This window comes from Canis lupus, chromosome 23 (assembly GCF_048164855.1).
Source record: "Canis lupus baileyi chromosome 23, mCanLup2.hap1, whole genome shotgun sequence".
NCBI lineage: Eukaryota > Metazoa > Chordata > Mammalia > Carnivora > Canidae > Canis > Canis lupus.
This window is the reverse complement of record NC_132860.1, coordinates 35,862,375-35,888,133: the sequence shown is the minus strand read 5'-3', so window position 1 is coordinate 35,888,133 and position 25,759 is coordinate 35,862,375. Positions and strand designations below refer to the sequence as shown.

The following is a 25,759-nucleotide window of genomic DNA, read 5'->3' as shown; positions in this document are numbered from 1 at the left end:
GTGCCAAACAGGTGAACAGATTTTGCTATTTCTAACTATGATCCCTCATACCCTTTCAGACTGCTCCTGGCCTTTCACCTTCCAAAATTATTCCTCAGACTCAGACTCACACTCTTCATCATGGATCAGTTTACCCAAGACATACTAAGAACTTGCTCTGCTCAGGATCCTGGGCTAGATGCTGGAGTCATGGGCATGGATTGGACCTAGTCACTGTCCTCCAGGGGTTTATAGTCTAGTGAGGCAACTAATTATGTAACCACATATGTATCCATCAAAAAGAGGGACTCCCAGAAGGTTTTATTTTTTTATTTTTTAAAAACACAATTTTTTAAAAATTTTTATTTATTTATGATAGTCACACAGAGAGAGAGAGGCAGAGACACAGGCAGAGGGAGAAGCAGGCTCCATGCACCAGGAGCCCGACATGGGATTCGATCCCGGGTCTCCAGGATAGCACCCTGGGCCAAAGGCAGGCGCCAAACCGCTGTGCCACCCAGGGATCCCCCAGAAGGTTTTATATGAGAGATACTTATGTTCCGGAAAGCTCACTTAGAAGGCAGCCTTTCACCAATCCACAAGTGTTCACTGCAACTACTCTGAGCATCTTCTGGAAAGTGAAATAAAGATGAGTAAATGTTTTATGAGGTGAGGAATTTTTAAATCTACTATGAGAAAACATTTGCTCACTATAATGAGGCTGACTTCCAGAAGGACAACAAAACACACACATGCCCCACCAACTCTACCCTGTTTCTTCATAATATAAGCTTCCGTTCATTGCTTACAACAGTAAGAGATCAAGATCTTACCCACATGTGGCTGCTTGAAAAAAGAATGCTCCTTGTCTTGGAGATTCTGGTGGCCACATTGTACCATTTCAATCCTATTTCCTATGAATCTTTCCTATGTAATCTTTCCTATTAATTACCTTGAGGCTTGGGAACATCCAGCTTTCACCATCCTGGAAACATGACCTGCCCTATTTCCTGTGCCTTTCCCCCTCTTTAACCCTTCATAGGGCTCTCTTGCCTTGTCAAAATTATACCTGGCTCAACTGAGTACGGAGATCCTTGACATATGCAGATGTTAACATTCTCCATTTTGAGCATTTTCTTTTTTAATTAAAGATTTTATTTATTTATTTATGAGAGACACAGAGAGAGGCAGAGACAGGCAGAGGGAGAAGCAGGCTCCACGCAGCGAGTCCAACGTGGAACTTGATCCTACGTCTCCAGGATCGTACCCTGGGCTGAAGGCAGTGCTAAACCACTGAACAGGCTGCCCCATTTTGAGCATTTTCAAATCACCCTAAAGGTTGAAGACCTGGGCTAATTTGGAATTTTGTTAAGGAGAGAGTTTAAATCACCGTTGCTTTGGGGCTGGTATTCAGGAAAGTGTTACTGAGCCAAAAGGATGGTGAGATGATTTTGTATAGACAAGACCCTGGAGAACAAAAGAGGATAGAGAATGGTGGCTCTTCCTATCTCCACCATCACCGTTATACTACTCTGTTAGAAAAGAATTTGTAAGAGAATTGACAAGAGACTGGAATCTAGTCCCTGCATCCCAGTAAAAGGGTCTAGGGGCATCAGGAGATGCAAGTTAGTCTCTCAAAGAAGGGAAAAAAGGAAGGCTGTGTGGGGCAGATGGCCAAGGACCAAAGGACCATGGGAGCAGGACCAAAGCATTGCTGATTGGAAATCAGGAGTCAGGCACAGTTGTCAGGGAGAAGTTCAAATCCTTAGGGCCAGAGAGCTGACCAGGAACCCAAGAGCCTAACATCAATTGTATTTCCATAGTCCTTTGTCACATCTTTGAATAGAGCCTGATAGGATAACAATATTTCTGTTATATGTTTTCTGAATTCTGTGGGATAGTGTGAAGCTATAGAGGAGGATTCCTCAAGTACAGACGTCTCAAAGACCTTGGTAAGTACCCTATGAAATGTGAAGGTCTGCTGGACTTGGTGAGTGCCTCCATCATGGTGCCCATTACTTGGGGGAGCTGGGGATCCTACCTTCTCCAATAGACAGGCCAGTGACTTTGTTTTGATGGTCTTTCCTGCTCTCTATGGAACCACAGATCAAAGTGGGGCAGTCATGGCACTTGTCCAGTTGACCACATTGATTGGTCCAGGAGCAAACTCAAATTAAAGCTGGCCTATGAAACTTTTCCCTCTGGATGTTTGGACATGAGACCACAGAAAACTCAGTCACTCTCTCTCTCTGGCAGCCAAAGTCAGATGTAAACTTCAGAGCTGTCAGAGGCTGTTTTTCTGCCATATGGGAGAAGCCAGACTGTAGTTGAAGAATAGTAATAAATACTAACACTTTTAAAACAACTTCTATGTACTGGGCACCATGCCAAGCCCTTTATGTGCATTAATTCATAACACCCCCAGAGGTAAATAATATGATTATCTTTGTGAATGAGGAAACTGAGGCAAAGCAAAATTAAGTAACTTGCTCAATATCACATAGCTAGCAAGTAACAAAGCCTAAGGTCAACTGGCTCCAGAGCCCATCATCATAACCATGACTCTACCTTGTAGAGCTAGAAGGCATCAGGGAATAAAAATAAGAGATGACAAGAGACCTGGTCATTTTCAAGACCCTATTCCAGCTGTTCCAGGCTGCATACGGAACCATTCTTCCCTGTGTGGGTAGAGGAGGACATGTGCAACCAACTCATGGTTGGCTCTCAGGGTGAGTTTCTGCCACTAGCAACCAGAAAATTCCTGACAAACATAGTGTCTCCCCAACATGTAGCATGGTGTCCACCACCATCTTGCTCTAAATCTTCCTAGAAAACTCAGTAAGATACTCGACTGGACAACCCACATGCGATTCCAAGTCCAAATGAAATCATATTATTAAAACCTACCAGTATCCTTCCAGTGCCCCAGGAGAAAGTCAAAACTTCTCTACGTAGCATACAGGGTCCTTCAGGGTCTTGCTCCTGCTTCATTTCTCACCATTTCCCTGCCCCTTTCCCATGTGATCTACAACTAGAAAGAGAAAAATGAATTTCTGTGCTCTTGTGTGCTCTTCCAACCCCACCACCATTTTATCTAAGCTCACCCCAATTGCTCACAAGTAGTGTGCAATGATTGGTGTCTGCTTCGGTCCTGCTACTATCTTCTCCAGAGACTGAATGCCAAAGGCAGAAGTTCAAGGCGTTAGCACTCCCAAAAAAGGACTGCTCACCTGGCTGACTTCCAAACACTGTACCGCCAACATTTCTGTGCTTCAACTACCAGAGATTTGCTAATTAAAATGACATATGAGAAAGTGCCCTGGATAGTGCCTAAAACATAGTAGTTGCTCAGCATGTGATACTATCTTTCCTTTTTCCCTCTCTTCATCTCCTGGGGTTCCTATTATTGAAATGCTATTGTCCTCATCCTGCCCTTATGAAGGCAACTCACAACACCCCTACTTCATCTTCCCTGTGGTATATCTGAGAACTATCAGGCCTCCTGTACAAGTGCTAGTATCTGACAAGAATGGTTCAAATCCTAACGTTTTAGGTCAATGTGGGTGCTAGTCTGGGGTCTGGGTCTGTGTGGCTGCAGGTGGGTATCAGAGAACATAGCTGTGAAGAGGGAAGAGCTTCAGAGCTTCAGAGGCTGACACCCCAGCAGACTTGATTGGGCCAGCCCACACAGCACCTTTCCCTGACCCTAGAGTCACTATAAAAAGAACAAGCTCAAAGCAGGCTGTTCTGGAAGTACCATTCCATCTTCATAGCAATTCTATTTGTGTCAGCTGAAAAAAGAGGGCTGGAGCATCCCATTCTGGTACAATTGGAACAATTACCCCTTAAATGTGATAATTACAGTTTGATCATTTTGTAGGCAAAGGCGAGATTGGTTCCAAGATTTTTTTCCTCCTTGTTGGAACTTTCTGTAAAGAAACTGCTTATGTTCCAGGGCCACAGGCTTCAGATTTCAGATCCAAATGTGAAGGTGCCTGCCTCTCTAAAAGGACATAACTTCTGATATTTATCTTTTGTACTGTGCTGCTGTATTGAGGAGTGAGGCAAGGCAATTGTCCGGGTAATTTAAACCAAAAGAGCTAGGCCTTTGCATGTGCCCATCAACTTAAGAGCTGGCCATCTTGTCAGAAATTATACTGACATCTTGGTATCCACTTGACCAAGGTGGCAACATAGTGGTTTGATCAAGGCTTTAAATGTAGAAAAAAAAAACCTGTATTCAGAGCACATATTGTATCTATAAGCTGCATAACTGGTCTGCCCATTCTGGACATCAGAATTTTATCTGCATGATTCAAGGTTTAGAACCTTAATCATGGCCACAAAAAAGCTGAGAATAAACAAACCTGACCCAACAAATAAAACATATGAAAATTATTATGTAAATTTTTAAAGCATAAGTATACATAAAACCAATTATAACCACCATACTGGGATGGGATCTTCAAGAATGGTGAAACCATTTGATCCTTAGCCAGGCATATCTAAAGAAATATTTCTGCCCTCTTCCTGTCTAGAAGGTCTTCATTTGTCATCCTGATTCTGCATTATGGTCCTTTCCTAGGCCCACACAGCCCATGTTCCACACATACCTGCCTTTAATGGCCACCTGTTAGTGTTGAGGTTTTAAGAATTCTCAGTCTCTTTTTCTGTAGTATTTCCAAGCTCATCCCTTAAGTGCTGATAGAATCACTATAACAGTATTTCTATGGTTCATTTATGGCCATAATTCCTAATATGACAAATACTCACAAAAAGCTCAAATTTAATGAGGTTCACAATCCTGCTGAGCTTTCTGCAGCTTCTTGGAGCTAAGCAGTGTCACAAGTGTCCCTTGGGCATTAGAGGAAGGAGCACCACCTCCAGGTCAAGTGCCATCTTCAGGAGACTCTTACCACCCAGAGGCTTTCTACCCCAGGCCACATTTCACTCCTGCCAATAGCACTTTGGAGTATTAAAGTTTCTCCACTTCAAATTCTCTTATATCTAGCCACACCTGTTCTGTTCATCTGTAGAGGATACTCCTTTTCATCTCTGGGTCTTCCAAAAGCAAATGTCTACCCCTTTCACAAGGAATTCCCCATCCACTTCAAAAAGAAACAGGTCTTCCCTCAAAAAAATTGAACAGAATTACCATATGACCCTGCAATTCCACTCCTAGATATATATCGAAAGATTGAAAATAGATACTCAAGTACATGTACACACATGTTCATAGCAGCACTGTTCATAACAGTCAAATGTAGGTAGAAACAACCCAAATGTCTATCAGTGGATCAATAGATAATTATGTTATATATATCCAAAAAAATATTATCCAGCCATAGAACAAATGAAGTACTGATCTTTTACAGTGTGGACAAACCTCTGAAACATTATGCTAAATGAAAGAAGCAAACACAAAAGGTTGTACATCCAATTGCTTTTATATAAAATACCCAAAATAGATAAACCCACGGAGACAGACTGCAGGTTGGAGGGAGCTAAGGGCTGCGGGGAGCAGGGAGTGGGGAGAGCCTGTTTACTGGGTAAAGGGTTTTCCATTTTAGCGATGGAAACATTTTGGGACTAGATAGAGGTGGTGGTTGTAAAACATCGTGAATGTATTCAATGTTATTGAATTGTTCACTTCAAAATGTTTAGTTTTGTGTTATATGAATCTCACCTCAAAAAAAATTTTTTTTTAAGGAAAGAGGCTAAGTTACAGAAGAAAGAGCTACCAGTAAAAGAAAGACCATCTTGACAGTGGGAGCTGAAAACAGGGTAAGAACGACAGTATAAAAATAACGAAGAGCCCGCCAAAACTCCCCATGGTGGTGCAGGTCAGCTCTGCACAAAGTCCAGGGCTCCTGTGAAGAGCCGGGCAGGGCAGCAGGTGAAGGCCTGAATCGTGAGTCTGGAGCCGGAGCTCTGCCACCCCGCACTGGCTCCTCTCCACCTCTGGGTCTCCGCCTCCCTCAGCTCTTGCACCCATTACCTGCTCAGGACATCAAAGCTCATCAATGCCCATTAAATGGGCATTCAGAACAGTTCCCTGCAGGGTAGGGAAGGAGTAAGAGAAAGTGAGCAAAATGGGTGTTGGGGGTGGAGGTGGGTGTCATTGGAAACGTCATGACTGGTGCAGGATCTTGATGCATGAGAAATGGCGTATGTGCTGCCCCTTCCCTCTTCTGCATCCATAGCAGACATTGCCAGTCAACAATGGGTATTCTTTCCCATGTGGCCTCATACAACTCAATGCTTTGTTCCAAGCAATCGGTCAGAGAGACTTGTCATGAAGATGAAACCTATTTACCACTCCTCTGAGAAACTCTGTTTTCTTGAACAAATGAAAAAAAGATGTGGAATAGCTTCTTGGAGGATGAGAGGTCATGTGTCCCTCATAGTAGCCATGATCTCACAACCCATGCCCCATGCTCAATGGACACAAACGGTGGAGGGGTGACAGTGTGACTTCTCTGTCCCAAGCACTGTATGTTCAGTTCTGATCGCCACCTCTTACTTGCTCTGTGGCCTGGGACATAGGTCACCTCACCCTTCTGAACCTCAGTTTCCCCATCTGTAAAATAGGAGCAATAATACCCAACTTATGGAGTTGCTAAGGAGCTCGAATGTACTTATGTATAGGAATGAGCTCACATGAATAGATAAAGCAACTCCCATGTATCAGGAGTTCTTTGAAAAGAATGTCTCACTCTATGGTTAGGGAGGGGAGCACTTGGACCACAGGAGGCTTTGGTGAAATTTGCCAGCTCTCCTCTACCCCAGTGTAGAAACTGGGCCCTGAAGATGAGGAGGCCCTGAAATCCTATTTCCCAGCAGGTGTCTTTGAGATCCAAGGCAGCCTACTGTCCCATGAGGAAGGTTTCTCTGATCAGGTTCTTCCAGGTAAGGGATTATTTCTTGCCAGGAAAGAGAGGTTCTCGAAGATCCTCCAGGTCAGTATCTGGGACAGGAGACCTCCGTGAAGTATATGGCCCTGACTCATCAACTCTAGACAAGAGGACTAAGCAAATAACAGGCAGAGACCCTTTCTCTTTAATCCAGTCCCCAGCCTAACACCCTTCAGCAATTCCTCTTTATGCACAGATGGAGTCAAAGAGAATTTGAAGGCCAGCCCCACCTTTCCTACCCTCCCCTTCAGAATCTCTCTATCCTCAACCCATTGCTCCAGCCATTCTCTCAAACGAACCAAACTCTCTCACACAAAATTCCCGGCTTTTGCAAGCAGTGTTGATTTTTGCACGCCCATACCACCATCCACCAAATCCACTTAACCAAATTACTCATCCTTGCAAATAAAAGACTTCCCAAAGCTCCCTGCTTTGGGTAGTACAAGCCTCTCTTACACATTCTCTCGGCACCCTTCTCCTTCACCATAGTATTGTTTACAACTAGTAATAGTATTATAGTATTGATAGCAATCTGAGGGCAACAGATTATGTCTTATGTCTGGATCCTCACGGCTTAGCAAAGTGCCTAATATCATAAATAGTACTCAATAAGGATGAATTGAAGGAATAAATTAAATGAATCATCAGTGAGAGACACTATCAGGTGTGATGTAACATTGCAAAATATAATGATGTTTTAACAATTCTTTTGTTTTCTTTTTCTTTCCTTTTAATCTTTTTCCTGATTCACTATAATCAGCAAACTTATAATTGGTTGTCATTGCCAGCTTCCTAGTACAATCAGGACAAAAAGGCCCCAGACCTGTGAGGGATGAGGGGTTTGTGGTCCCTTTCAAGATACGAAAAATGTGATATTAACATAAAATAGTACAAGGGCCCCTGGGTGGCACAATTGGTTAAGCCTAATGATCAAACCCACATCAAGCTCCAAGCTCAGCAAGGAGTCTGCTGAAGTTTCTCTCTCCTTCTACCCCTCCCTGTGCTCACTCTCTCTCTCAAATAAATAAATATCAAAAAAAAAAAAAAAAAAAACAAGCCAAAACTTTTGTGACAATGGGCTCCTCTGATTCAAGGATTATACAAAAACTATAAAATTAGTTGCAGAATTAAGGACAAATGATTGTCTTCTGTTCTGTCCACATACTCCCCCTAGTGTCAAAAACTCAAAGTAAACTAAGGAAGGAAAAGGAGGGCAGCCTCGGTGGCTCAGCGGTTTAGCATCGCCTGCAGCCCGGGGTGTGATCTTGGGGACCCTGGATCGAGTCCCATGTCGGGCTCCCTTCGTGGGGCCTGCTTCTCCCTCTGCCTGTGTCTCTGCCTCTCTCTCTCTCTCTGTCTCTCATGAATAAATAAATATAAGATTTTTTTAAAAAGGAAGGAAAAGGAGCCCATTGGGTCCCATCTGTCTCTCAAGGCCTCATTCACCTGATTTGAAAAATACATTAGGATTTCTTCATATTACCTATTCCGACCAAAAAGGACCAATGTGAGGAGCGGTCCGGGCTGTATCTTCTCTCCTTGAAGTCACCAGAGCTACAAACTCAGAGATAGAAGGCCACTGACCATCTCTTGCAATTATGTCCAACCTAGGTTCCCAGACCTCTGCACTTCAGAAGAAAAAGTATTGAAGTCCTCATGAGGGACCTGGAATTTCACATGCCTGAAGAAATTGTACCATCACTGGAGATGAAACTGAAAACCACCAGAGAAACTGGCAAGTACTTTTACCTTCAGCTGAATGTTATCAGTGTGGTGGTGGATCAGTATTGTCTATCTTCTACTCACCAAATGGTAATTATCCATGTCTTAAAATAATCAAAAATAGGAAAATAAGCAATGATTCATATATGTGATTGATAAAGAGTGTAAGATATGTTTAAACGTGGGGCTCATAGGAATAAAAGTGGCCCTTCACAATGAAAAAGCTAGGACCCACTTCCCCGCTAAGCTATTGGCCTGTGAGGTGTGAATAAATCAGGCTGCTTTCAGGGAGAGAACACTTCTCATGGCCAGGCCACGTCATCAGGCATTGGGAGGAGCACTGATTCATAAGCCTGTACTAGTGACTGGCAAGTAGTATTTCCTGGAAAGGTACTCAATCTAGCTATTACCAGTCTGGGCTTAAAAACATTCAAAATCTCCTGAGAGTCTATTGTATAAACCCAATTCCTTAGTCTTTTTTATTCTTGTTTTCGGTGTTGTCTCCCCCAACATTGCTCCATCTTCCAAATGACTTCAATGTGCCGGTCTATTAGGGCTCCTCACCAAACTGTGACTATACTTCGAACATTTACTGATTCATTCAACACATATTTACCGAAGGCTCATTCTGGGCCAGGAGTTATGCCAGATGTTGGAGAAAACGGTGACAGATATGAGTCTGCCATCACGGAGGATACAAAGAAGAACAAGTGCACCAGCAGGGACATGGGCTGCTTGCTGCAGGTGATCCATGAAAGAAAATAGGATTGGCCCTTCTCTGGTCACGTGACTAATCAACTATTTCTGTCCTGGAGGTTTACAGTAATGTAAATAATAACCAGGAAGTGTGAATAGTTTATATATTCAAAGATATACTTTTTCCATAATCATTACTTAAGGTAATTAAAAATATCGTGGTCCCACTTACTGGTCTCTATCTTCCAAGTAGTCTGTGAACTCCTCCAGAACAGTGATCATCCCTTAATTGACAGAATTACAATCATATTGGGTATACATACACATATGTATATATCATTACTTTAATATACGTGTGTCTATATAAATAATTTTTTAAATGATTATGTCATATTAATGATTATATAGTATTCCATGATTGTATAATGTTCTCATTTGTATAATAATTGCAACTACATGATTGTATAGTATTCCAATTTGGGACATTAGTGCAAGTTGTTAAATCACATTGAATATTTAGATTATTTCTAATGTTTTACTGTTACAAATAGCATATCATGGGTTGTAGTTTTTAAAAATCTTAGCTACAGATATGATTTTTTTTTCCTTAGGATAAAATCTTTAGAAGGGAACCTCTGGCTATTCACCTTTTTAAATTTCATATATATTATTAAATTAATTTTCAAACGTATTGCGCTTATACTCCTGCCAGCAGTGTGAATGACCCTATCTAATTACATATTTGCTGGGATCAGTAATTCTTTTTTTTTTTTTTTAAGTTTAATAAGTAAAGCTGGTAGCTCTTTATGTTTGCTTTCATTTATCTGGTGAGATTAAGTTGTTCTTTTTTTTTTCCTTCAATCTTTAATAGCCATTTATATTTCCTTTCCATAAATTGCCTGTTAAAGCCCTTGCTGGCAGGAACCAAGTGTTGTTCCTTTAATGTGCCTCAGTGCTTAGAAGGGTACTTTATGCAGCTTGCCCACAAAGCTTTGAAAACAAACAGGTAGAAAAATCCAGGGCTGTCCCCTGTCCAGTGTTGGTTTGCAATAAATCTGTATTTAGGCAAAAAAAAAAAAAAAAAAAAAAAATCCAGGGCTAACTGTTTACATCCTTGTGAGAATAATTAAGCCACTAAAACCTAACGATTGTGACCACTTTAGAATTTACGAAGAACATATTAGCATATCTGGACCCCACAACTACTGTGTGTTGCTGTTTTCAGCGTTTTTACTGTGTGGAACAAAGTCTGTAGTAAAAGGCCTCACAGGGATAAGTGGTGAAAATCAGGTCCACTGTGGCAACAAACGGTTTCCGCCGAGACAAGGACTGACGTTCGTCCTCCTGTACACCAGAGGGCGAAGCAGTAGGTCGTGAACCAGCATGAATGAGGCCCTCTCTGGACTACATTTCCCAGGTTTCTGCGCGATCTCCCGGAATGCTCCGCGGACGAGGATTTAGGTCCCAGGTTTCCCCGCGGTAGGATGTGACTCCGTCTCTCGGCCAGGCGCGCCTGATGGCCGCCGGCTTTCTCAGGGAACTCTTGCTGTTGAGCTGTTCCTCGTTGCTAGGAAACGGTTGCTAGAAGGTTCTCAGACGCGGTCCCGCTTTCTTAGGGCGGTAACGTCGTGCGGCGGTCGGGAAGGGGCGGTGGGAGGAGCGGAGCCGCTGTGAACCATGCTCCTGGATTGTGGGTCCGTCTGTGCAGAGGCCCATCTTTGCAGGACGGCGGTTGGAGTCCGCGCCGGCGGTCCCCTGTGCGGCAGGCGGAAAACTACACTTCCCAGCATCCTCGCGGTGCCAGAACTACCTTGCCCGAAATCCTGAGCGTGATTCAGCCAGCCTTTCGCCTCCTCCCGCCGGCCCGAAAGCAGGAGATGTGGAGTCGCTGTGTTTGGTGGCTCGTGCGCTCTGAGGGTCGTGGGGACCGCCGGGTTTGGAGCCCCGGCGGGCCTTTCTCGCTGGCCTTGCGAAGAGGTGAGACGAGGGCAACTTGTCACCAATGCCCGAGTGCTCTCTGAGGAGACCGCCAATGGTTTCTGCTTGCTCGGCCGCGCGGTTCGGCGAGAGGGTCACGCCCCTCCCGGCCCCGCCGTGACTGGCGACCCCGCCACTGGGTCTGGCCCGGTGGCTTTGGGGCGGGAAGGGGGAGGACCGAGTAGAGGACCGCCTTCCCCTTCCGATACCGGGGCTCCGAGAGCCTGGGGTACCGACCAGGCCTCCACAGTTCGAGCCCCCCACGCTGCTTTCTCAGCTCTCGTTTGCTCCCGCCTGTCTAACGAGGCCCCGCGCCCTCGGAGCTCTCTCGGGGGCGATCCGTGTGCTGAGTTGCGGTGTCTCTCGTGGCCTGTTCGAACTTGGGTCGTGGTATGTGGGCGCTGTCTCGAGTCCACGTTTTTCGTAGACAACAGCATACATCTCAGGTCAGGCTGGCTTTATTTTCGTTGTAATTTCTAGTAGTCTGCGATCCTGTAGCAGCCATTCAAAACAAAACGTGAATTGCTGGAATCTGCAAGCGTCGAACTTGTTGGCAACTCTTGGCATTGTGTCCTGAAGGACGTCTGACTTTATGCTGAGGGACAATTCCAAGATCCCCCCCCGACACACACACACACACACACACACACACCCCTTTATAAAAACTAAGGCTGTCCACAGAATAGGCACTTCGTACTAACCCTGGCGTTCTCTGTTCACTTTCTTAAATCTTCATTGCTGTGTGAGGTGAGCCACCCAGTGCCCACTGTACGTGGTGCCATTCTAGCTGCTTCATTTTACTCAGGAAGGTTGCCCCTGATCTGCCGCCTATTAGACCGTGCTGTTGAGCTTCCAGTGTCTGTCACAAGAGACTTCGTTACAGATTTTAGGTGTTTACTCCACATACACCTTATGATGGACTTTACAAAAAGGAGATAGCATTTTTTTTTGAACCCTGGGAAATCACCCCATTCTCAAACTTATCTTTGTAAATGTTGAGAGATAATGTGTTTTCATTTGAGTATGTAAGCAAAGTATATTAAACAGTTTTGGAGAATGAACTTTGAAGTACTAGAAAGCACTTCATAAGTAAACAGTGATGTCTTACATATTTGCTGAGTTACCCTGCTTGAATCTCACTTTCTTGGAGAAATTTTTTTTTTTTAAGATTTTATTTATTTATTTATGAGAGAGAGAAAGGCAGAGGGAGAAGCAGGCTCCATGCAGGGAGCCCAATGGGGGACTCGATCCTGGGACTCCAGCATTCCACCCCGAGCTGAAGGCAGACAGACGCTCAACCGCTGAGCCACCCGGGCACCCTGGAAAAAATCTTAAGTGCCTCTTTACACCTAATATGATTTGTGTCCATCATCACTGAACAAATGTTAATTGAATGCTTGCTGTGTATTTTAAACTTGCCTAATAATGTCAGTGATCAAGGAATTTGAAAACCCTGAACTGTACCCACAGAAGGATCTGTTATTTAGTCCAATTTCTTTTTTAAAGATCAATAAGAGAGGGCATGGGAAGGTGAGGCAGTTTGTCTAAGTTTTAATAGTGTTGGTTTCCTATTTCATTACTGTTTCCCAAACTTAGCAAAATAGAAACCCTGGGGGTACTTTTTAAAAATACATAGTTTTAAGCCCTACTCCAGAACTACTGAGTCAGCATTCAAGGGTGGAGCCCAGGGATTTCTGTGTTATTTATTAAGTTTGGTAATTGTGATGTACCTAGCAAAGCATATGTCAACAGAACAGCATATAGAAATTTATATTAATAACCAGCTATGTCACTGAAGTGTTACAATTCTAAAGTTAACACTAAATTAATATAAAACTTGTGGCTTAAAAAAAAAAAACAACTTGTGGCTTAGATTTAATGAGACAGCATTTTACATGTGTTAATCAAAAGTAAAATCTGGCCTTTTCTGGCAAAGAGGCAGCTTGGTGCAAGGTAGACTAGAGTGCTAATTCAGGATATACAATTTAACAGCTTTGTGATGCTGGTTAAGCCTTTCAACCATGAGTTTGTTTCTCACTTTAAGAAAACCACAACATAGGTATGTATGAAAAGGAGGGTTTGGGGTTTTGTACAGTTGTGGAAGTTCTGGGAACTTTTAAGGACCTGTTATCCCACCCTGAGCTAAAAACAATGATTCTGGTTACTTACTTTCCTCTACCTATTAATATGCTTGCAAAGACTTATTCTTAAAAGTGCTTATGAGTTATTTATGAAGCCCTACTGTGGATATCAAATTCCATTTCCTTATTCCCTCCAAAGAAGAGTACTCTGAAAGTCCTACTGTAGGGGAGGGTGTTGACACCTACCTCTTAGGATTGTGAGGATTTAGCCAAGGATTACGTAACTATACGAATACACCTAAGGAATGAATGTTCACAGATCGTTCTGTATTCTCCACACCCTTCTCATCCCCAGAGTAAATAGAGCCCAAAGTAGAAGTAGCAAAGGCAGCTCATGCCTTTGTGAATTTTGCTCATCCTGTTCCTCGTGCCTTATTAACTCCTCTTTAAAATTTACTATAATTGGTATCTTTTCCAATAGCCATTTTAAAAAATATTTTATTTAAATTCAAATAATATGTAGTGTATTATTAGTTCACAGGTAGAGTTCAGGAATTCATCAGTTGCATATAACACCCAGTACTCATTACATCAGGTGCCTTCCTTAATGCCCATCACCCAGTTCCCCATCCCCCCACCCACCTCCCCTCCGGCAACCCTCAGTTTGTTTCCTAGAGTTAAGAGTCTCTTATGGTTTGTTTCCCTCTCTGATTTCATCTTATTTTACTTTTTCCCTCCTTTCTCCTATGACCCTCTCTTTTGTTTCTTAAATTCCACATATGAGTGAAGTCACATGTCTTTCTCTGATTGACTTATTTTGCTTGGCGCAATAACCTCTAGTTCCATCCGCGTCGTTGCAAATGGTAAGATTTCATCCAAATAGCTATTTTTACCCCTTTATTCTCATTGAGGGCCAAATGTCTCTCCTCTGTATTCCCTTATTGATATACCTTGATGGCACATGATGTAAAACAACAGCTTTGCTTTTCATTGTACCCACAACACCTAACACAGTTCTTACCAATCAGCAAGTACCTACTGAGCACCTGGAATTGTATTAGGCATTGGGGATTCCATGATGAGCAAGAACAGGTGTAGTTCCTGCTCGCAGGGACTTTATAATCTAATATACTGGTTGGCAAAGTTTTCCTGTAACAATCCAGGTTGTATTTTAGGCATTGTGGGCCATATGGTCACTTGCAACTACTCTCGTCATGGTAGCTTGAAAGCACCATAAGTATAAAGGACTGGCCATTACTTTTTCATAATTTGAACTTGACTTTATATGTAGATACTGTTTTTAAAATTCTCATGGTTTTCATTCATAAGTAAATGAACATGGCTGTGTTGCAAACCACACTGTGGTTTGCTGATCTGATCCCTGACCTAGTAGGAAAGGTGAAGAGTTAACTATCCTATAAATGTGTAAGTTGTGAGGTGTGGCAAAATAATGTTCTAGGATACTGTGAGAAACCCTAACAAGAAACGCCTGTCCTAAAAGAGCACACACACTTTTAGGCAGGCTTTCTGGTGGAGGAAACATTGAAACTGAACTTTGAAGGATAAATATGAGCAAGCAAGAAAAAAGAGAGCTTTCTCAAGTTATTAAAGGAATTAAAGAATTAAGAGTCCTTGAGAGTGGAGGGCCAAAAATGAGCACGGTGGGACATGAGACATGAGACCACAGGGGCACCCTGCAGAGATTTGCAGCCAGTGTTGGGTATTTATATGATCTCCCATTATCAGCAGGAAGCTTCCCTTTGTGGAAGGAAGAGGAATTGAGCACTCATCTGCATAGCTCAGAGACCATGAGATTTCAGGCAGTTATTTAGCATTTCTGAACCTGTTTTCCTCATCTATAACATGAGAATTTTAAGAATAAATAATAGGTGTGTGGGATCCCTGGGTGGCGCAGCAGTTTGGCGCCTGCCTTTGGCCCAGGGCGCGATCCTGGAGACCCGGGATTGAATCCCACATCGGGCTCCCAGTGCGTGGAGCCTGCTTCTCCCTCTGCCTGTGTCTCTGCCTCTCTCTCTCTCTCTGTGACTATCATAAATAAATAAAAATTAAAAATAAATAAATAAATAAATAAATAAATAAATAAATAAATAATAGGTGTGAATGCGGTACCATGTTATATAAATATTACTCCCCTCCCCTGCAGTAAACCCCAAATAAAATACTAAACTTCTATTCAAGGATGAGTAACTATGGATACAAATCATTCTGAATGCAATTGTTATTGGAAATAGTACTGAAAGCTGCCCCTTTTTTTCCCTCTGATTTTTTTTTCTCTTCCTCAGGTCTAATATTGACACACAAAGGCACATCACTTAATCACTTAACTCTTCTAGATGGCACTCAAAGCCAAAAAGATTGCTGACCACTGTGCTAATGTGTGTGTGTGCTCGCGCGCGCAAAATTGATCCACCTTTACATCTTATTCCTATTATCTCTAAATAGAATTTATCTGAGTATTTGAATTGATGTAAAGGACTGGTCATTACTTTTTCATCATTTTAGAGTTTATATTTAGATACTGTTTTTAAACATCTCTTTCCTGCCTACTAGTCCACAAAGTCAGTGAAGGTATCAGTTATATCTGGTTTTGCTCGTCATCCCCTGTGCCTGGCACTCAAGTATTTGTTGGCTGAAAAAAATACACAGGAAAGAATCAGTTTCCCTCCACTACGTAGCAGAAAAGTAATATCTGAGGTTGCAGCTGTGTCTTTTAAGTGTCTAGATATCGTAAGTGGTTTAAGATAAGAAAGAGCATGAACACTGGAGTCAGAAAATCTGAATCTGAATTCTGCTTCTGCCAATGACTCTGTGACTTTAGGTAAAATGCTTTACCTTTTCTAGATTAGAGTTTTGTTTTTTCTTAAAAAGGTGGATGATACCACCTTGCCTTCATAGTATATAAAATATCTAGTATATGGGGCACCCTAGGTGCCTCAGTCTGTTAAACATTTGCCTTCAGTTCAGGTCATGATTCCGGGGTCCTGGGATCAAGCCCGGGTCAGGTTCCCTGCTCATTAGGGAGTCTGCTTCTTCCTCTGCTCCTCCAACTGTTTGTGTGCTCTCTCTCTTTCTCAAATAAAATCTTAAAAAAAAAAATAGTATAGTACCTAGTGTTTAATAGTTATACTAATTAGCTGTTATTTTATTTAATACATAATAGTAATGAAGTTATATGTAGACAAAGTTCTTTCTGAAAGCGAATATGTTTTAATGAAATTCATCACAATATATGGAAAAGAACCATACTGTTGTTTATGTTAAAAATTGGAAATTTATTGAAATGGGACATTCGTTGCAAAAATGAGCCAATTTGCTAGGTCTTTTAAGTTGATAGTAGTAAATACTCCAGGATTTTTTTTAAAGGTTGTATTTATTTATTCGTAAGAGATACAGAGAGGCAGAGATATATGCAGAGGGAGAAACAGTTTCCCTCTGGGGAGCCCAACGTGGGACTCGATCCCAGGACCCTAGGATCATGACTCGAGCCAAAGGCAGATGCTCAACCACTGAGCCACCCAGGTGCCCCTTTATTCCAGGATTTAAAATCACGTTCATTGATTGTTTCAACAATAAAATATCGTAGCCCAGTTATTTGCCAAGCACCATTCTAGGTACTGAAGGCACAGTGATGAAAAATGGAGCTTACATTCTGGTTCAGAGAGACAAACCAATGTCAGATTAGAGCTGAGAACTATGATGGAAATAAAATGGATATGTAAGAGAGTGGGCATTCAAAACGCTACTTCAGGGGCACCTGGGTGGCTTAGTTGGTTAAGTGTATGCCTTTGGCTCAGGTCATGATCCTAGGGTCCTGGGATCAAGCCCCATGTCAGAGCCCCATGTTGGGCTCCCTGCTCAGTGGAGAATCTGTTTCTCCCTCTCCCTCTCCCTCTGACCCTCCCCCTCCCCCTGCTCATGCTGTCTCTTGTTTTCTCTTTCAAATAAACAAAATCTTAAAAAAAAAAAAAGCTACTTTATATAGGGATGTAGGTATAAATAATTACCGTAGCTCTATGAAAGACTTCTGAGCCCCTAGGAGAGTTGAGTGGTTTCTACTTTTCTAGTAATGAGAGATCTGGCAGTGATACCCAAAACTTTTGATGTATATTACAACTTTTACTGACTCTTAGCATATCTGAATACTAAAAGAGAACATTTACTGAATGTTTGCCATGTACAGAATAATGTTAGAACTTTTCAGATAAAATGGTGGGCTGCTCAGAGGAATCTGTTTTCTTCCTTGAAATTACAGAATTGCTAAGAGCTGGAACTGTATGGTAAATAGAAGAAATGCTTTAGAAGGTAAAGGGTAATACTTGTGTTGGTTACTAAAAGGAAAAAATCTGTTTTCCTTTTTTAGACTTCGTCACCACCACAACCAAGGAAGGATATGATATGAGGCGAGTGGACATAACTCCTTTAGAACAAAGGAAATTAACTTTTGATACCCATGCACTGGTTCAGGATTTGGAAACTCATGGTGAGAAACAAATACCTCTTGAAAGAGGAATATTAACAACAGTCATAGTAAATTACCTAGTGAAGATAATATTATTATGAACAATTAAGAGTCCCTTTAAATACAAGCGCCATCCATACAGGGGAATATTCTACAGTCATAAATTTGGTGTTGCTTGAAGAATACTTAACTAATGTAGAAATACTCAAGATTAAGTGAAAAAAAAAACTTTATATAAAATTACATGTATGATTTCAATCATGTAGAAAAGAAAAACTAGTTTCTAGGCTGATACTAAAGTTCACATGGAAGTTCAAGGACTGTTTAAGAATAGCAAAAAAGAAAAAGAACACAAAAGATTACCAGATATCAAAACAGTAATTTAAATTATGTGATAGTACAGGAATAGAAAAGTTGATGAATAGAATGGCATTCAGATAGATAGATACAGATAGTTTTAGCAAACAATAAAGAAGGCACTATAGGTTAGGGAAAGGAAGGGCTGTTTAACAAATTGCTAGGATACATGACTAGCCATTTGAAAAAATAGATAAGATACCCGTACTGAAAAATAAGTTCCAGATTGATTAAAAGTCAAATGTAAAAAAAAAAAAAAAAAACGAAAAGCTACTAAAAACACTAGACTACAGACTATTTTAAGACTTTTAGAATGAGGAAGCAAAACATAAAACTCAAAAGCAGAGGAGACTGACAGAAGTGACTAATGAAATACTTCAATTTGTATATCAAAGGGTATCATTCATAAAGTTAAAAATATTGGGAACATACATGACAATCTATTGCTTTAATATACGAAGAGTTCATAGAATTAAAAAATTCAGTAATCTTATAGGAAAATGGGCAAATTTTAGGCAATAATAAAGTTTCTTGACTGAAAAAGTGAAATTTTAAATATAAAGATGCATTGCCATTTTGATGAGGAAAGTTATTCTAGCTGTTTATATTGCTGTGGATATGCATTTTTAAAAAAGCATAAATACATATCTTCTATATACAGGATTTGACAAAGCACAAGCAGAAACAATTGTATCAGCATTAACCACGTTATCAAATGTCAGCCTGGATAGTATCTACAAGGAGATGGTCACTCGAGCTCAACAGGTAATATTTTCATTATTACCAGTTCTGGCAGTTTCATCAGATGATTTTTTTTTTTAAAGATTTATTTATTTATTCATTCAGAGAGAGAGAGAGAGAGAGAGACAGGCAGAGACACAGGCAGAGGGAGAAGCGGGCTCAATGCAGGGAGCCCGACATGGGACTCGATCCTGGGTCTCCAGGATCACACCCTGGGCTGTAGGCGGCGCTAAACCGCTGCGCCACCTGGGCTGCCCTGATGATCTTTTTTATACTGCATCTCCAACTACCCACTCAACCTCCTAAACACAGCTTTGTCTTATTCTCTACAGAGGGTCCAAAGAAAAAAAGCAAAACCCTTTAGTAAAGTCAGTATCTAAAGAGTGGGGTGTTAAAGTCCCCTACTTTGTTTAATTACTATTGATTAGGTCCTACATGTTTGTTTTAACTGTTTTATCTATTTGGGTGAGTAAGTATTTATGATTATTTTATCTTCTTCTTGGATTGTCCCCTTTATTATGATACAGTGTCCTTCTTTGTCTCTTACCATCTTTGAAAGTCTATTTGGTCTAACATAAATGTTACTACTGCAGCTTTCTTTTGACATCCATTTGCATGGTAAATGTTTCTCTGTCCCCTCACTTTGAGTCTAGGTGTTTTTAGGTCTGAAAGGAGTCTCTTATGGGCAGCATATAAATAAGTTAAAAAAATAAGTTTTTTTTATCCACTCTGTCACCTTGTGTCTTTTGATTGGGGCGATCAGTTTATTAAAATTTATTTTATTTATTTTATGTATTTATGTATTTATTTATTTATTTTTAAGATTTTATTTATTTATTCATGAGAGAGACACAGAGAGAGAGGCAGAGACACAGGCAGAGGGAGAAGCAGGCTCCATACGGGGAGCCTGATGTGGGACTCCATCCGGGGTCTCCAGGATCACGCCCTGGGCTGAAGGCGGTGCTAAACCCCTGAGCCACCCGGGTTGCCCTTTTGTATTTATTTTAAGATTTATTTATTTTAGAGCAGGAGCAGGAGGGGTGGAGGGAGAAAATTACTCAAGCATACTTCACACTGAGCATGGAGCCTGATGCAGGGCTCAATCTTACAACCCTGAGATCACAACCTGAGCCAAAACCAGTACTCAGGCACTCAACCGATCTTACCACCCAGATGCCCCCTACTACATTTACTTTTAAGTGATTATTGATAGATATTTTTATTGCCATTTTGTTACTTGTTTCATGGTTGTTTTTGTAGTTTTTCTCTCACCCTTCTATTTCACAGTTCGCTGGCTTTCTTTAGTGATAAATTTGGATTCCTTTCTCTTCTTTATTCTCTGCACATCTATTACTGGTTTTTGATTTGAGTTTACCATTAGGTTGGTATATAACACCTTGTCCATACACCAGTCTATATGAAGTTTGTGGTTACTTAAGTTTGGACCCAATTTTTACTACCTACCCCCACACATATTAGGTACATGATGTTATATTTTACATCCTTTTATTTTGTGATTCCTTTGACTGACTTTTACTTATTTTTACTGCTTTTGTGTTTCTTGGTTTTTTCATACTCTCACGTATAGTCTTTTCGGTCCACTCATATAGTTCCCTTTTTTTTTTTCCCATATAGTTTCCTTTATTAATTCTTGTAGGGCTAGTTAAGTGGTCATGAACTCCTTTAGTTTTTGTTTGTCCAAGAAACTCTGTATCTCTCCTATTCTGAATGATACCCTTGCTAGATAGAGTATTCGTAGATGCATATTTTTTTTCTTTCAGCACTTTGAATATCAGTCATGCCACTCTCTTCTGGCTTCAGTTTCTCCTGTAAAACCCACAGATAGCCTTATGGAGTTTCCCTTGTAACTGTCTTCTCTTGCTGTTTTTAAAATTCCTTCTTTATCACTACTTTTTGTCATTTTAATTACTGTGTGTTTTGTTGTGGACCTTCTAGTCTGTTTTTTTTTTTACCTCTCTCTCTCCGCCCGCAGCTCCCTTCCTATGGCAGGGGACCCATGGGATTCAGTTCCCTACAACCTCTGCCTTTTCTCCCCTCTTCTATGGGGCCTCTTCTCTACATTTACTTGTGGAGTTTGTTCTGCCAATCTTTGGGTCATTTTCTGGGTTATTTGCACTGATGTGAGTGTTTTATATTCGTGGGACAAGGAGAATTTAGGGTCCTCCTACTCTGACATATTCCCTGAAAGTCTTAGCTACTGACATTTTTAATAAAGTAATCTATTTTTGTTTAATATTTTGTTTATTTATTCATGAGAGACACACAGAGAGAGGCAGAGATATAGGCAGAGGGAGAAGCAAGCTCCTTGCAGGGAGCCCGATGTGGGACTCGATCCTAGACTGGGATCACGCCCTGAGCTGAAGTCAGACGCTCAACCTCTGAGCCCCAGGCGTCCCTAAAGTTATCTATTCTTAAATCAGATTTTTAAGTTTACTTAAAATCAGTGAATTAAAACTGGTTTGTGGAATTGTTATACTGGCAGGACTATTTAATCCTACACTCAAAATGTTAAATTTTGGTGTTTTTATTACTAGTATATGAAATTAAGATCATGGAGCCTAATCCAATTGCTGACCCCACCTCTAGCATAGACTAAGGCACAAAGATGTCATGAAAGATGGCTTTGAGGCTTAGGGCCATTAGACATACAAAATTTGTACTTGATCACTTCAGAAACACTATTTTATGTCAAGTCTGCTCAATCCAAGAACTCAGTTATGTTCTCATTTCATGTAAAAACTGAATTATATTCATTTTCTTCACAATAGTTAAAAAGATAACACAATAGATTTGACTAGTTGATAGTGGATTATATTTTTCAAATAGTACTTGAAGATGGACACCTGTGCTGTTCTGTAGGCCTTTTTTTTTAAAGATTGTATTTATTCATGAGAGACACACACACACAGAGAGAAGCAGAGACACAGGCAGAGGGAGAAGCAGGCTCCATGCAGGAAGCCCGATGTGGGACTCAGTCCCAGGTCTCCAGGATCATGCCTTGGGCTGAAGGTAGGCACTAAACTGCTGAGCCACCTGGGCTGCTAAGCTTTTTGAGTTACAGACTATATTTAAAGGAAGAAAGGGAAATAAAAAGAGGCAGTTGGGGCCACAGTACAATTCCTTATTCTCAAGTTCAGATTTCATGAGAAATCTATAATTACATATTCAACTTCTTTCTATGTAGTCTTGGTAATAAAATAACATTTTTATTAAAGATTTGAATAACGTTATAGTTAATGTCTTAGAGCTCCTTTATAATGACATTTTGGAGGAGTTGTACTGATATCCCCTAGAAACTACTTCTGTATGATTTCTGAACTAGTTCTCATGAGTATTCCAAGCAAAACTGCGTAAAAGAAAATGAACCACCTCCCCAGAACATAGATGTGGGTTGTTAGGGAAGGCAGTAGAGTCAGGGATGTCTCTTGTACCAGTAAAAATACTTTTTTATATTATTATGGGATTTTTTTATTTGAGTATAGTTGAAATATAATGTTATATTAGGTGTACATGATAGTGATTCAACTTCTCTATGCTATGCTCCCCACAAGTGTAGCTAGTACCTACCATCTGTCACCACACAATGCTAATTAATACACATTCCCCTTCATCCATTTTGCCCATCCCATCCCCTCCCCCTTCCAGGGTTGTTGAGCACAAGGACCAAGAGAAAATTCCTGAGATGTTGTATGGTGCAACTTAGTAAACTTATTTAAGTAACAAAGGAGCAGGACCTGTGGGCACAAAGGGCTGCACTTTTTACTGTACAAAGCTGGTGGTTATATGCTTAGTACTTAAGGGAGAAGGGACAGAGAGGGAGTATTAGATCATAAATGTCTTTGAATTTCTACTCTTAAAACTACCTTTGTAAGACTTCTCTAGTGTTTATCATTCATTTGGTTTAATATTAACTATCAGTGAGTTATACAGGCAGTCATGAGACCTTTAAGGATGTATCAACCAGCACATAGTTGATCTTTATCAAAACTGCAGGTTATAGATCAGCCTTCAGGGCCAAAGATGAACATTTTTCTTCTTCTATTCCTCATCACCTCCCATCCCCTGCCCTCTGGTAACAACCAGTCATCTATATATTTATGAGTCTATTTCTGTTTACTTTGTTCCTTTCTAAATTTTCTAGATTCCCCATATGGTGTTTTGTTTCTCTGACTTATTCCACTAAGCACAATATCCTCTATGTCCATCCATGTTGTCACAAATGGTAAGATACCGTTTTTCTTACCACTTACATATTTCATATATATATATGTATACACACACAGATACATATATATATATATGTATGTATATATGTATATATACACACTACATCTTTATCCCATTCACATATCCCAAATGTCAATGGACATTTGATTTGCTTTCACGTCTTGGCTTTTGTAAAATAGTGCAGTAAACATAGGGGCATAGATCTAGTTAAATAATAAAAATTCAAGTAAGTAAATTTTAAAGATCTAATTGACTTTATTAAAGTTTATGAATTGAGCAGCATCCAATCAAACAAGTAGAGGGAGAGCTCCAAAGAGCTGTATAAAATGAAAGGTTTTTATATAGAAGGAGAGTAGGGCAAGAAAATTACTAGCAAAAGAAAAGGATTATTTCAGGCCGAGGCTGCTTTCCTTTAAAGGAAAAGCAAGGTGTCTTATACGGATTACCTCATCTTTTCTTAGGGATTGAAGTGAGCCCACAGGCCTGACTCATTCATTGGCACTGATCCAAAAATTCCTCACCACTATTTCTGGGAGAGGTAGAAACTGCATTTGAATTAGGTATTAAGTCCCATTTTGGGAACTCAGTCCAATTGACACCATTTGGGGCCTGGGGTGTTCTTTGTTGTTGTTTGCTTCTTTAACAATTCCTCCATGTTGATCAGACTCTGAACTCAATTTAGAGAAGTGATCAGATTTTAGGGCATTGGCACCACTCTCAGCCACTGCTCTCAAGTTCCCACAGTTTTTGTTGCTCTTCTTTGTGAATCCATAGTTCATGACATTTTTATCTAACCTCTGTGATATTCACAGGTCATGTCTTCTAGTTCACATTCTTTAAGGTGGTTATTTTTTGTTTGCTTGTATCATACATTTTCCAGTCTCAGATCATTTGCCAAGTGGTTAGCAACTGCAAACATACATTTTAAAGTTTTTGAGAGAATATAATACCCCAGGGAAATTATTATGTATACTATAAAAGGATAATTTCCAATATTTGGAGTGTACTTTAGAGCCATGGTCCCTAGACCCAAACCAATAAAAATCAAGTAGGTCAAAGAAAGAACCAGTGGAATGAGTCGCCTTTTTTTTTTTTTTTTTTTTTTTAATGAGTCACCTTTTTAAGCTAAGTAGCTTGTTCTTATGTAATTGAGTTTTAACTTCCCCAGAAGTGTTATATCCAGGCACTGAAGATGGTGTTGGCCACAGCATAGACACCTCCTTACTCAGCTAGAAGATAATCAATAGCTATTCTATTATCAAGGACAAGTTTGGCTACAGAGTTAAGGATCTTTGTTGGGCTCTATTGCTTTAGCAGATTGTATAATAATTTCTGAATTAAGGAGTTGTTCTTGATCATAGGCTCATTTACATTTATCCATAAACCGGGACTAGGGATCTGCCTAAAGGGGTAAATCCTGAATCACAAGGCATCCTTTTTTTTTTTTTTTTAAGATTTTATTTATTAGAGAATGAGGGAGGAGACAAGCAGAGGGAAAGAAACAAGCACACCCTGCAATGAGCATGGAGCCTGACACAAGGCCCAATCCCACAACCCCAAGATCATGACCCAAGCTGAAATCAAGTCAGATGCTCAACTAAACCAGCCACCCAGGTTCCCCAGTGGTAGATCCTTTTTAACTCAATAACGTAAATTCAAAGGAGTTGACCAATGAAATGTCATTTTGCTTGTGAAAAGTTAGGGGCACGCATGTTTTTCTTAGCCCAAAACAAAAGAGGTTACCACCCCTTAGCAACTGTATTAGGAGGTACATTATTTTTGCTGGCCAATACCAAAGAAAAGGAAAAAATGTCAGCTACTTCTCCTCCTTAGAAATTACATTTTGAGGTCTCTAGCATCTTTTAATTTTGCAGCATTGTAGTGGTTGGGAGTACTTGGTAAAGTTCCTTTCCACAGGCCTCAAAGGCTGTCTTCTGATGATATTCTAGGATAACCTGTCAGTAGGCTCTAGACCGTAACTGACATATTCCTTTGAATTAGGATCCAGAAGACTTCTCTAATCTGTTGATAACAGGCTTGACCATAAAACATTAGAGGGAGATTTACTATAGCTGGTCATACCAGCATGAGACAATAGGAATCTGCAGAAGGTTGTATACTAATAAAATTCCAAGAAGCTTGTAAGTTTTGTGCTATAGCTCCTATGATCTGTCCCAACAATATGAGTGCTTTGATCATTGGAGGTAGTGGAAAGTACACCCCAAGTGAGAGACACATTTTTTTTTTAAGAGTTTTGTTTTGTTTTTTACTGTGAGGGCATCAGCCTTGCAGCAGGGAAAGGCTTTTACCCATCCAGAAAACACACAATAACAAGGACACTGATAACCCATACTAAGTGGTAGGTGAATGAAATCTGGCTGCTGGTATTCAGAGGGTGCAGAAGGCAGTCTGAAGCCTCTGAGAGCAAACAAAAGCAATTTTTCCAGGCTTATGGACAAAACAGGTCAGACCTTGCTGGTAGTCTGTTTATATAGTTTTACATAAGTCTTCACACCAATGCTTACTGATAATTTGAGTCATCTTAAACGTACTGTGGTGAGTGA

At 40.7% G+C, this 25,759-nt stretch overlaps 1 protein-coding gene and 1 long non-coding RNA gene across 6 annotated transcripts in view; one reads left to right on the top strand and one right to left on the bottom strand.

Annotated features, from left to right (window-relative positions):
- Window positions 1-473: 473 nt before the first annotated feature.
- Window positions 474-10,719, bottom strand: LOC140615090 (uncharacterized). The gene is made up of 4 exons (XR_012015764.1): window positions 10,580-10,719; window positions 9,544-9,595; window positions 2,887-3,010; window positions 474-610 (listed from the first exon to the last, which is right to left on the bottom strand). It is a non-coding gene; the product is annotated as an uncharacterized lncRNA (long non-coding RNA).
- Window positions 10,720-10,764: 45 nt separating this feature from the next.
- The window catches only part of CCDC90B (coiled-coil domain containing 90B), a 50,453-nt gene continuing 35,458 nt past the window's right edge, over window positions 10,765-25,759 (top strand). The window contains exons 1-3 of one of the 5 annotated variants that reach the window (XM_072794836.1): window positions 10,765-11,288; window positions 17,751-17,870; window positions 18,868-18,971. In XM_072794836.1, the coding sequence (XP_072650937.1) occupies window positions 11,189-11,288; window positions 17,751-17,870; window positions 18,868-18,971 (324 nt within the window). In that variant the 5' untranslated portion in view covers window positions 10,765-11,188. Of the gene's footprint in view, window positions 11,289-11,438; window positions 11,735-17,750; window positions 17,871-18,867; window positions 18,972-25,759 lie in introns of those variants that run through there. The other 4 variants (XM_072794838.1, XM_072794837.1, XM_072794840.1 and 1 more) reach the window with 4 other exon arrangements.